A 14126-nucleotide genomic window follows, 5' to 3' on the forward strand; every position below is an offset into this window, starting at 1 on the left:
ATTACTGTGTGACCATGAGAAAACTACTTCACTTCTATGAGCATTATGTTTTTCTTCATAAAATATATGTTCTATGATATACCAATGAACTATAATAGAAGTCCTGGAAAGGCAAACCACACTACAGAAAAAAAAAAGTGGTATCTATGTTTTCTGATAAGCCATATTCCTTGACTGTGTATTTAAAAAAGCTACAGGATCAGTAATAACACTCCAGACCAATATCTATGCCTATATGTTCATATAATCATTCACATTTATATTCACGTCAATCACATTGGTCTCTTTTGAGTTTTTGTTTCAATTATTTTTAAGTAGAGAGGATAGTTTTGTTTTTGGTTTTTTTTGGTTGTTTTTTTTTGGTCTCGCTCTTTTAAGCACAGCAGTTTGACGAAGGGAGATTTTCTTACTCTGAGAGGGCAGAAAAGGCCGGTACCTTAAATCAAGGGAACTGACCTGGAAGGCTGTGGGACTAAGATGTAAGTGACACTAACTAGATTAAAGGCCTGATGTCTGAAGAGAGAGGGATCAGGACAAGGTGTTTTGCTTTGTGCCTATCAGATGCGGAGTGTTTAACCAGAAATGTAGCAATCTCACAGCAAGCCCTAAAGGATGGCTCAAGAGTCCCAATAGCCTGAGATCATGAAAACAAAAACTATCAGCAGCTGCCAAGTCTCTGGGACCTTGGCATGGGTACAAACTCCATGGGTTTCACACTCTGAGAAAATCTAAAAATTGTTAAGGAGATATAAAGACCTCACCATTCAAATCATTCATTCATTTATTCATTATCCTTTATTTTCTTTCTCCTCTTTCTTTCTTCCTCCTTCCCTCCCTTCCTTTCTCTCACATCTTTCCTCCTCCTCCTTCCCCACCTCTCTGTCTCTCTCTCTCTCAACAGTTAAATCATTACCATCATCGTCATTATCATGAAACATGGTACACATTTGTAAAGTGCTTTATATGTGACAGTACCTCATTTAATCTTCATAACAACTCTGCTATTAGTATCTCCATAACAAAGTTGCTATTAATATGCCCATTATTTAAGTGAACTGACTGAGGCTTACAAAGGTTAAGTGACTTGTTCAAGGCAACACATCTAGTGAAGGCAAAGCTATGAATCTCAAAGTCCCATCCTCTTTTGTACATGCAGCCTTTTGGTTTTAAAGGGCATGCTGCAAAATTTAACCCTACGATAATCAAGATGATGCCACAGGCCACTCTCTATTATTTCAAACCAAAGTTTTTCATCAATTACAGAAAGAGGCTACTTATCTGCGAGCTGTAATTAATATGTACATATTATAACCAAGATAAGTTCAAATATTAATTGACCTGGGCTCCAGAGCTCGATTCCAGAAAGCTCTTGAAATCTGTTTAAACTAGGAGGGCAGGCCAAAAGGACAAGAATATATTCTCGTTTCTGTGTATGTGCACACATGTGTGCATACACATTTGCACATATGCTTGCTTCCACAAATATATATCCACTTTCCAATTCAAAATTTCTTGGAATTTCTACCATTAATGAACTCCACACAGATGAATGGGGAGTTATGCTGACATGGTTAGCACCTAATGGAGTTCTTTACTGATGGGGACAAAAGACTTACTATCCTTTGACCATTGTTCTTGCCAGTTAATAATAAATTGTTGAGTCAACTTGTTCACATATGTGTATGTATGTGTGGGTTTCTCTTACTATCTTCTTAGAAAAAATATATAAACACGACAAAATAGTTTTAAAAATAGTCTTATATAGATTTAACTAATTAAAAATGGCATATATCCAAATAGCAAAGGATGATTTCTGGGAAAAGGAAATTATTGTGGACTATAACTATCTACTAAATTCTCAATATAAAGTGTGAAGCCTATAGTTGAGTCTTATAGTTATGTAAAGATAACAAGCAATAATATAAAAGTATAATACAATGTTCATATTGAAATAAGTTGAAGCTTATTCTGTCTCATAATTCTTTCAAAATAAACCCACTTATTGATGCATTTTGGGTAATATTGGCAATGCAAACATTATTTGATCAGTTCTAAATCATTTTTTTACCTGGACTATTTCTGGAAACTGTCCATTTTTATTAGAGAGTCTGAAAATGGAAAATTCCTCTCTCTGATCAGTTATGTTCTCACACAATATTTATGAAATGCAGTTCTGCTTGATAGATTTCTTAAACCTCAAAATTCAACCATCTGTAAATCTCACTTCTCTATAATGAGTCTTGGATAAGGAATAAGGAAGAAGGGAAAATATGTCTGAGCTTCCAAAATAGATTTTACAAGTCCAAAGTTATTAAATCTCATGTATCTCTTTACTCAGGTGGATCAACAAATATTTTCTCAGGTTCTGTTTACTTTTACTTTGCATATAATCCTAACAGACTTGATTATCTATTTCAAGGCCATGACAGATTAAAACAGATTAGAGGGGAAGACATGGGGTACTTCAGATAGGCATATTCACTGTGATAAAAATTTACTATTGAGGGGACTATATTGAAAGAATTGTACAAACCATCAAATAAATGAACTAATTTTTTATATTAGTCTTGGCTTATACAAGAAAAACAATTTTGTTATCTACTCTATTATAGAAACAATAGAAAGCTGACAGCCATCATAATAAATGTTATGTTAAACCATTCTCAATAAACTCTTAAAGTAAGGATTTGTATAATGAAAGGTAGAGATTTGGGTAATAAAAAATAAGCAGATTATACATAAACAAAAATAGGTTATTTAGAATGGACATGGCAAAAGGACTTCATTTTGTGTTACATCATTTCAATGCCTCTTTTATCAATGTGTTTGGTTGTTAGCTAATGTCTCAAGATTTAGATTAAACTTTTGGCTGAATATTCACTACTGAAGATGTTGCAACTAATCAAGTGGATCAAAACACTCAAATAAACCTTTGTGATATCACTGTAATTAATCAGTCATTGATTATTTTTAATACTTTAAATACAATTTGAACCATTATACCCACCCTCTATGAAAAACTATAATTTCATGCATAGATTTTCTGATTAGCAAATGTCAATACATAAAGTGTCACTTCACTAAGTTATTACAAAAGAAGAGAAAGCAATATATTATTATCTCCCTCACAAAATGATTGGAATGAAAAAATTATATTTATTCTTTTTGTCTTAAAAACAAAAGCACTAAAACAGATGGAAGAATCCAAAATAAAAGATACAATGAAATATGCTGCTAAAAACTCAGAGGATAAATCTCTCGATTTTTCAAACCATTGTTTATTTCTTTTTTAAGGGGCTAAATTGTGAGTTGTCAGTACAAATGAAACAAAAACCTCTGTGCTCCACTTGTGATATCACAGACGTTTTGAGCTAGAAAATGTCATCTAGATACCCAGTCCAGTGATTCTCAAATATAAGTACACATCAGAATCACATAGAATTATAAGATATCCAGGTACCAGATGGATCCATCTACTAAATCAGAATTTTAAGCATGTGTATTTTCAAAGGCAACCCCCTGGTTAAGAGCAATTGTGTACAACTCTTTGATTTTATTGAAGAAACCGATAATCAAACTAAAAAGTCTAATAAGAAGTACTTGTTATGTATATTCTGGCATTTAAATAAAATGGAAAACTACATTGTTCTTAAATTAATAAAATAGTGCCAAATACAGTGGACAGTGACTGTTCTATCAGTTTATTTTATGGTTCCAATAAGTTGTGACTTGTAGTAAATCATAGAACAAATCCATATCATTGTCAATCTCCAAATCTTCTCTCTAGCCTTTTGTTACTCAAAACTTACACGATATTTAACCTAATCGCTTTTGAAAAATGAATAATAAAAATTCTCTTTTTTGGAGGTTTACTATTTCAGATAACATTCTACAGGACCCACAACTTAAAAGCAATACTAATATACAACACAGCCATAGTAGAGATTAAACATAAGAGCTAAAACATTTGAGAATTGATAAATTTTTTCATCTTCCTTTATAACAGAAGTTATTGAGAATAAAATGGTCACTTTCTTCTTTGGCCACAAAAATGATTTTTTTTTTTCTCCATCAAGAAGTATTAGGCAGTTTGGTGTGTTTGAAAAATTCTAGAGCTCCCAAGCTCTGACACTAAGTCAGAGTCTCTGCTACTCTCCATCAAGTGAGATTAAGCAAATCTTTATGGAGAGGGAGGGCATGAAAGAAATAAAGGGTTTTGTATTTGGCCAGAGAACAGTTAGACGGATTCCACACTGATGGAGGGTTTGTAATCCTAGAGAGAGAGCAGAACCAGAGGTTTTACTGGTTCCCATTGGATATGTTTAAGGGACAACTGGGACCTGACTACTAATTAGCTAAGCACCATGCCCTTGAGGGATGCAGAGAAGGTCCTGGGAGCCAAATCTGGTATGAAAGGATTGGAATCATTTGGCAAATTAACTCATATTTGAAAGGAGCATGGGGATGACAAAATGGGCATGTCAGTAGCAGCCAAGATGAACTAAGGGGCAGAAGTTACTCCCTCATGATCCTCTGTGTTTACTCTCCAATCCCAAAGGGAGGAGATAGGCAATTTCAAATGACAAATGTGGATTTTTCAAACATATGGTGGTGAAGGTAAAGGCAGTTTTATTTTTCACTAGAAAACACATAAATTCAGTTTGGATTTTGCACTGGAGTGTTTGGCAGAAAATGTATATCTGTAGTGTACTAGCATATATAGTATGTGTAAATAAAAACTTTGTCCTTTCCAGGTTTGTTCTACTGCACTAGTTTTGCTTCTTCACTGTAATCAAAATTAAGCATTCATTATTCATGTAAGATACAGAGGAAAATGAAAGTAAAATGAGGGGGAAAATACTTGAATAATTTGATCATACATATTTAAATAACCACAAAGAAATACTTATTCTCAAATATAACTTAGAAAGTTACATGAGAAAATAAATCCTATTCTACCCATTCTTAACATTTGTGTCTTATTATGTGTTGAGCATTCAAGTGTTTTCTTTTTTCTCTCATTGAGTTTTTAGGTTTACTGAACCATAAAGAAGGGAAAGAAGAAAACTGGTTCATTGTTACAAAATACTTCTCATCCTGGTTTCAAAGTCTTCTGATTTTCTGCTTTTTACCTAAACTCATAGTCATGATGCTACATGTAATCGTAAAGAAATGCTCCAAATGTAAAAATGCTAATTTAAAGCTACACCCATACCAAATTCAAAGAAGAAGCAAGCCTAATGTCAGTGGCATTGCCTGGGTGGGTTTGGAAAGGTCTGCTCATAAAAAAAACAAAACAAAACACAAACAAACAAACAAAAACAGGCTGATGACTCTTACAGCCAAATGTTAGTGCCTTATAGGTTGAATAAGGTCATCTTTCTGTTTATCATAATTATTAAATATTTTACAGAAACATCACCCTCCATGGCTTTCTTTTTCTTTTATACTCCAAAGCCTTCAGCATTTCATGGTTTGTCTTTTCCAATATGTTGGTGAAAGATAGCAAATATGAATCTCAAATTGGACTTTTTTTTCTTCTTCTTTTTTTTTTTTTTTTTATTGATTGAGAAAGAGAGAGAGAGAACAAGAAGAGCCTGAGCAGGGGAGGGACACAGGAAGAAGAAGAGAGAGAAGCCCAAGCAGACTCCACACCTAGCAAAAAGCCCCACACAGGGGATTCCATCCCACAACTATGAGATCACAACCTGAGCTGAAATTGAGTTGGGCGCTCAACCAACTGAGCCACCAAGGTGCCCCTGGACCTTGCTTTATTTCAATTATTATTATATTTTTTTAGCCAGGATTTATTTAAAAATTTTGAGTTTTTAGCTCTTACTGCTTTTTTTCCCATTTGTTATTATAATATATAATGTATTACTTTTTAATTATATAGTATTTATCCTACACAAAAATCCAATATTTAATATAATATTGGTGTAATAGTTAACTTGGCAGACTTGAACTCAAAGGAAAGACTGACCTTTTAACTGGGTCCTGGAAGATAACCTCTGAGCATTGGAATATTCTGCCTGAGAACAGTGTCCTTGACACCTAATGACATAATATATGTACACATTGTGAAATGCTTACTACAGTAAGGTTAATTAACACATCCTTCATGCCACATAGTCACCTTGTGTGTGTGTGTGTGCACGTGGTGGTGTTGGTGAGTATGCTTTATATATACTCTCTTAGCATATTTCAAGTACGCCATACAGTAGTAATTATAGTTATCATGCTGTACATCAGATCTTTTTAAAACTGATGGCTTATGCCCTTTGACCAGTGTCTCCATTTCCCCCCCAACTGCCAGCTGCTGTTAACCATCCTACTCACTGTTTCTGTGAGTCTCACTTTTTAAAAATTCTTATTTTTCTTTATTCTGATTATAACAATTTCTGGAAGTAGGTATTAAGACTTTATTACAAATCTAGAGTTAGTTTGAATAGCTGCTAACTGGCAATTTATAAAATGAGAGAAATACTGTACTTGGAAGTTCTATTCTTTGATATGATAGTTTCTAAAGCTGCAGTCCCTCTGTCAAATGATTGGCTTAGTATCAGACTGATAAGCTGTGGCAAAGTCAGGTCTAGTACTGGAGTCTCATAGTTATGGGTATGAAGTTCTTTCTACTAGAATAAACTTCTATTATTGCTGAAGTTATTGCTGAAATCCTAGCCTAAAATAAAGTTTAACTGCTATGGAAATTAAATGACTTACCTGCAAGTAAAAACAAACAAACAAACAAACAAACAAACAAACAAACTCTGACTCAAGCCATATTAAAAAATAATCCATAAGTGATCTCACATTATTAGATCCAAGGGATTTCATTCAGGAGTTCAACAACTGATCAAGCACCAGGTTTCTTATGTCTTTCAGCTCTGCCACCTTCATGGTCACTCATCATTTGGGAGCACCCTATTCTCTTCCATGGGCTATCAAAAGGGCAACAGTAATTACAAGTATAAAATCTAGATGTTATGGGGTGCCTGGGTGACTCAGTTGGTTAAGCATCCAAATCTTGATTTCAGCTCAGGTCATGATCTCATGGTCATGAGATCGAGACCCACGTGGGGCTCTGAGCTGAACATTGACCTGCTTGGGATTCTCTCTCTCCCTTTCTCTTTGCCCCTCCCCTGTTCACACATACTTTCTTTCTCAAAATAAATCTATAAATAAACATTTTAAAAAAATCTAGATGTTAGGGGGCTAGAAGAGGTCACATCTACCTTTTACTTAACATCCTATACACAGGTAAGGAAGCCTTTTCTCAGACAGAATGCCACTCTTACCTTAGAGACCAGCATACAGTCACAGGGCCCACTGTTTCAGGATTCCCCCAAAGTGGGATGGGATTACTATGACTAAGACAAAGCATCTGATAGGAACAAAGACAAAGCAACAGGGCCATATACTTAATATATACTTAAATGGTATCTAGGTATCTGATGCACCATCCGTTTCTGGTCATGGCCATCTGAACATTAATTATAATTCTCCATTTGGATGCCTGCCTTATGGGAAAGAAACCACTTGCCACAAATTATCCTTTCACTGTAAAAATAAACAATGTCAGTACACTGATAGTCAAAATACATCAATGAAAATGAGTCTGTCTTTCAAAGCATTTTCTTCTAACTTCAACTATGGTAGTCCTTTGTGAAAATCAGCTTTGTTGCTAAAGGATAAACTATAAGCCTGTACTAGTATTGAAGCATTAACCTGTGTTGTATGTCATTTATTTTCTGAAGCCAGTCAGTGAAGCCACCTTGAGTAGATATTTTTTATGTCAGGCTTTCTGATAAATGAGAAGCCTGAAGGGATCCCATTGATTTGCCAACTGTGTCACAGTCCGTTTAAGGCAGAATGGCACATGCTTATGACAAAGGTGATGACAAATGGATATGTACTGAAGGGACAGCACCAACACAGATGAATGAAGGAGTTGATGGAAATATACAACACAAGATAGAAAGCAAAATGAAATTTAAGATTATAAATGTCAATGAAATATATAAAATACCTTGAATTATATAAAAGTAGGTACATATAAGACTAACATCATTTTTAGAATAATTCTGAAATTTAACAGAAATTCAGTATTACTAAGAATTGTAAATCCAAAGAATGAAACTGTTGCTTTATAATATTTACATCAACTATACATAGGAGTGGATAGAACACCTTTTTATTACTATTAAGTTAAAATAATATTGCTTGAATTTCTTTTTTCTAATCTTAATCAGCATATATATGTATACATATATATGTATATCTCAACATGACATATAGACAAATGCTAAATATATTTGTATGGGTTAATTTATGCTGCCCACATTAAGGTACATTAATAATATTCATGGATACTAACGAGATGCAGATCTTTGAAGGTAGAATTGTGCTCACAGGCATTCAAGATGCAGTCATCAGTGTCCTGTTCACATCTCAGGCCAGCAAAACCCGGTTTGCATAAGCAGGAGAAGCCATTAACCACTGAGAACAAGAGAGAAGAGAAAATAATATGTCTTTAATAATGGTATGGGTAATGCTAATCATTCTAAAGAATGTTGTATTAAACTAAATACATTTCACTTTTTTTTTTAAGTTTTTTTTTTCAACGTTTATTTATTTTTGGGACAGAGAGAGACAGAGCATGAACGGGGGAGGGGCAGAGAGAGAGGGAGACACAGAATCGGAAACAGGCTCCAGGCTCTGAGCCATCCGCCCAGAGCCTGACGCGGGGCTCGAACTCACAGACCGCGAGATCGTGACCTGGCTGAAGTCGGACGCTTAACCGACTGCGCCACCCAGGCGCCCCTACATTTCACTTTTAACCAAAGAAAATGTGAATTCACAGCTCTCTACAATATTTTCTAAGTAACTATTTTGCTCAGTTCTATTTAGCTTAAAACTTTAATTTGAAATTAGAACCATCACAATAAACATTTGATAAGTTCGCAAAGCAACAATGAAAATATCCAATTTTCTTCTTCTTTCTTCCTTCTCCTCCTCCTCTTCCTCCTCCTCCTTCTCCTCTTCTCCTTCTCCTCCTCCGCTTTTGTCGTCATCGTCGTTGTCGTCGTCGTCTTCTTCTTCTTCTTCTTCTTCTTCTTCTTCTTCTTCTTCCTTCTCTCTGTCTCTCTGTCTCATCAGTAAACAATACCTATGATAAATAGGCTACTTTTACATCAATTAACTTTTCCTGGACTGTTTTAGGTTTAATACACAAGAAGTTAACTGGTCGTTAAAGTTTGTGTGTGTGTGTGTGTGTGTGTGTGTGTGTTTGTGTGTGACAAGTTACATTAAAGTGGGTATGTCTGAAAGTTGATATTCAACCACTTAAGCCTTAGTTAAAAAGAGCTTTCACATTTCATCATGATCTTTTAAAAGTAATAATCAGAATCCGTCCTCTATTTTATCATTAACGATAGAAAAAGAACGGTCTCGGAAGCATCTCAAGGAAGTGGTGACAGTATGAATTGCAGTTACAGCAGGCAAGGATTTATGGCTGCTTTTAGTCAGTCCCTGGGTTCTTCATTATTCCTGAGACTTAGCGTGTAATCTACACTGCCACTCTGCTTCTGTGCATGTATCTGCTATTGCTTTCATTAAGTGTTGAGGTCCTGGGTGGCAACAGCATTTTCAAGACATTGTGTGGTAGTTAGCTGGCTTCTAGACTTCTGTCTGCAGCCATGCTTTTGTACAGCACTTGTACCTGGGCCTTTAAAGAAAATCAGTCCACAGCTGTCAAGAAGAGACAAGGGAGACACAAGAACGGCAGCCCTCTGGAGAGGATTTTATTTTACTTTTCTCATGTAACATAGCATTCTAATTTTTAACATCTCACTGAATCAAAATAATTAATAAATATACAAGTAGAGTTGTAAATAAATTAATGAGAAAGATGAGATCAGTTACGCTTCCTTATATATTATAGATGGCATTATATATGTTAACAAATTAAAATTAAATGTTACATGTAATTAAGACATTGTAAAGTATCATCAATCATAATGGTATTTAAAAATGTTAATGATTATAAATTCAAGTCTGGATACTGATGCAAATTGGCAAGTGACAAAAAACCAGAGTCAAACTAACTTTCTGTGTAGATAGAAATATTCTCTATGCAGATTGATGAATTATTTTAAAAGAAAAACAACAACAATAGAGACATTTAAATTAGCAAATCTCTGTCTGAAAGAGATTATTGTTAGGAAATAAAGTTTGCTTTTATTATCAAGAAATACGCTTTCTGAATGTTGACTATTCTGGGCTAAGAAGCTAAGAAAAGAAGCACATGAGAGCTTAGGGAATTCAATTGGATACTACAGGGGAAATAAATAAACAAACGTACATACATAATTGTTTAAAATTTAAACCAAAGAAACAAAAAATGTTTTTTCCCCCACATCTAATTTGTTAACTATGGGCTATGTGGTAACTTATCAACATTTTATTAGGAAATACTTTTTAAGAATATTACCTGGTTTGGTTTTATTGTTTTTACCAGAAAATACAGTCACTGTTTTTATTAGTTCTTCTTTATAACTATTCCACATTCTTGATTTGAATTGAAATTTTCATCAGATAAGCCCTGTATGATTCTGGATGTATTTTTATACTTAAAAATATTTAAATATACACCAAACATCATATATTAGTTGTACTGAATCAAAGCTTCGATATGACAAAACTTCATGGTGAAAATACAGAGATATTTTAATAATGTATTGCCAATATGGTGAATAATCTCGTTTGAAAGTTAAAATTGCATATTTACATTTTAATAACTATTTCTCACATACAGTCATGTAATAAATACTGAATCAGGAATTTTGGCTTACCAAATTATTTTATTTTTGAGAAAATATTAAGAATATAATGTCTTAGAATTAAGCTGATAGCTATTAACATGTACGATCTAATTTTTAATAAATGTTTTGGTTCTCTGGTAGTTAAATCTCAAATTATACTATGGATCATTCTATTATGAAACAGATTAATATATCAGGTATCCAAGGTTTACGTTTTCCATAATACATTATATATTACCTCCAAAATTTTAATAGGTAGCACTGTATTATAAGTAGCATATTTGAAAGTATATTTTGTTATTGTATAAGGAATTATGATTTAAAATATTTTAGACCTTTTTTATTTATTATTATTATTATTTTTTTAAGTTTTTAAATTCCATATAGTTAATATACAGTGTGATATTAGTTGCAGGTGCACAACAGTGTGATTCAACACTTCCATACAATAGCTGATGCTCACCACAACTTACAAAAATCATATGAATATTATAAATATAGTCACTCGGAATATATCAGAACTGCCCTATATATAACCATATATAACCGTTATTCTAGGGCTACCCAGATCTAAAAATGTTGCTAACCACTCTCTCAGGCATACAGGATTGTCCCTTCCTTATTTTGTAGTGAACATCAGAAATTGAAAAGTCATTCCCAGCATCCCCAAATACCTATGGGCCTGAGGTCAGAAATATGATAAGAGTGATTTATTTCAAGGTAATTTGAAAATACAATTTTTTATATTCTTTAAAAAAATTTTTAATGTTTATTTATTTTTGAGAGAGAGAGACAGAAAGACAGAGTGTGAGTTGGGGAGGGGCAGAAAGAGAGGGAGACACAGAAGCAGAAGCAGGCTCCAGGCTCTGAGCTGTCAACACAGAGCCCCACGCGGGGCTCGAACTCACAAGCTGTGAGATCATGACCTGAGGCGAAGCCGGACGCCCAACCGACTGAGCAACCCAGGCACCCTGTATTTTTTGTATTCTTAAAAATACAATTTTTAAAGTGACAAAATCTGAAAGAAGAAAAAAAAAGAAAAGAGAAAAATGATGGTAATGTCAGTTCAAATCAGGAGTAGCAAATAGGTGGCCCACAGCCCCAAAATGTATCTTGCTTAGCTTCCATATGTGTTAGAAGAGTTAATTCTACATTAATATCTACATAGATATTCCAGTTTGCAAGGGCCCCACTACTACCTGTTGTTTTAAACTTGGGCTGCCTCACTTAATTTGAAAAAAGTGAGTTATATTCCTTGATGTCATACATTTGCAAAGCATTGGTTTAAAGAAAATTAATTCATAATTCAGTGAATTATACCATTTCAAAATAAAATGACTTTCTATTAAAATGTGTTTTTTTCCTTGATTACATTATCTATTTACTGAGGGATCACATAAAAATATATTTTAAAGAGGTAAAATAAAACAAAATAAGATGGACAGCTTTTTGTCAACATCCTTCTAGCTCTTTCTTTCCTCTTAATGCCCCTTAGCCACATCCATTTCACAGAGCTATTTTGTGCCATTTTGCCTGTGTCTCCATAAAAATTACCCATCTTAGGCAGGTTCTTCCATGGCTAAATCTATGTTTTGAAAAATGTTATGTTTATTTATTTTTGAGAGAAAGGGAGGGGGCGTACAGAAAGAGGAAGACAGAAGACCCAAATTAGGTTCACTGCTGTCAGCACAGAGCCCGATTCGGGGTTCAAACTCACAAACACTGGGATCATGACCTGAGCTGAAATCAACAGCTGCTTAACTGACTGAGCCACCCCAGGTGCCCCAAAATCCATGTTATAATACCCAGTATTTTTTTTTCTTTCTCCCCTTCATACCTCTGATTTTTCCTGTTCTTCCTATCATCTTCTTTTTCCTCTGTAAATTTAAAGGAATACATATTCTGGTGGGAGGAAATGTGTGTGTGTGTGTGTGTGTGTGTGTGTGTGTGTGTGTAATAGATGGGATAAAATAATGATTTGTTTTAAGTCACTGAAAATAGTGCTTCACCTACCTACAAATAAACACTCTTAAAAACCTACCATTAAAAATAAAGGAAAGAAAGGCTAATTCTAACATTAGAACATAGAAGCCACATCTCATTACATTTTCTCATTTGCTACCATTATGACTTATAAAAATATAAATGAATTCATCAGATGTGGGGGTGTTTTGTGAAAATAACGGGGTTGGCTTTGATATTCGGGGCAGGATAAAGTCAGTAAATAATCAAGGTTGCATACTGAGTTATTTCATTACTATGTCAGATTTTAAGTTGGACTACTCTACAGGAATTGCTGTGGCTGAGTGAACTCACTGTCATAGCAATAACCGTGCAGGCAAGGGCTGGAACTGCACTCATTGACATTGATCTCACAGTGTGGACCTGCAAAACCTTTCCCACATGGACACTGGTACCCAAGAGGAGACATTTCCAGATCCATTGTCTCTCCACACACAGCTCCACTCTCACAAGGATTACTAGCCTCACAAGGCTCCAAATCACAAGAAGAACCTGAAAGGAAAGAATCAGAGTGTCAGTGTTTACTTAATGAACAAATCCCCCCGACTGCTGTCAGTTGCTTGGCATTTGTCTGCATAAATGGATTCAACTTAGTCTCTAGGCAAAGATTCATAATTCTCTTCGATATTATCATTGTGATTCTCTCTCTCTACATTACAATTTAAGAAAGAAATGTTATTTATGATTTCTATGCTTCATCTAACAAAGTAGCAGCAGGCAGCAATGTTAAGTGACAGCATTTTTTAAAACCCTATTTTGTTTCTTCATACTTCTTACCTCTTGTTGAACAATGTTCTCTGAAGACATTGCAATTAAAAAAGTACATTATTGGGGCGCCTGGGTGGCGCAGTCGGTTAAGCGTCCGACTTCAGCCAGGTCACGATCTCGCGGTCCGTGAGTTCGAGCCCCGCGTCAGGCTCTGGGCTGATGGCTCAGAGCCTGGAGCCTGTTTCCGATTCTGTGTCTCCCTCTCTCTCTCTGCCCCTCCCCCATTCATGCTCTGTCTCTCTCTGTCCCAAAAATAAATAAATGTTGAAAAAAAATTTAAAAAAAAAAAAAAAGTACATTATTGATGATTTGATGCTCCCTGTGTTTTGTTTTGTTTTTTGTACCCTGGAGGCTGCTATCACTATAAGCTTTTCTTGATAGATTTGTTGCTATACTCAAAATAAGTAAACAATGAAAAAAGAACATTTTGATAAGGCTTTAATCTTGAGTAACACCTCAGCCCTGAAACTAAGTTTTAAATTTTACTCAGAGGATGTATCTACATAAAGCAAT

At 34.7% G+C, this 14126-nt stretch overlaps 1 protein-coding gene across 1 annotated transcript in view; it reads right to left on the bottom strand.

The window, feature by feature from the left end:
- Window positions 1-13652, bottom strand: part of LOC147581009 (uncharacterized) — a 224879-nt gene extending 211227 nt beyond the window's left edge. The window contains exons 1-3 of the mRNA XM_086708391.1: window positions 13616-13652; window positions 13140-13337; window positions 8378-8499 (exon numbers count right to left, since the gene is read on the bottom strand). Coding sequence (XP_086564517.1) covers window positions 8378-8499; window positions 13140-13337; window positions 13616-13652 — 357 coding nt within the window. The remainder of the gene's footprint in view (window positions 1-8377; window positions 8500-13139; window positions 13338-13615) is intronic.
- Window positions 13653-14126: the final 474 nt, after the last annotated feature.

Source organism: Puma concolor, chromosome B2 (assembly GCF_028749965.1).
Source record: "Puma concolor isolate L17-30 chromosome B2, mPumCon1.1.hap2, whole genome shotgun sequence".
NCBI classification, from domain to species: Eukaryota; Metazoa; Chordata; class Mammalia; order Carnivora; family Felidae; genus Puma; species Puma concolor.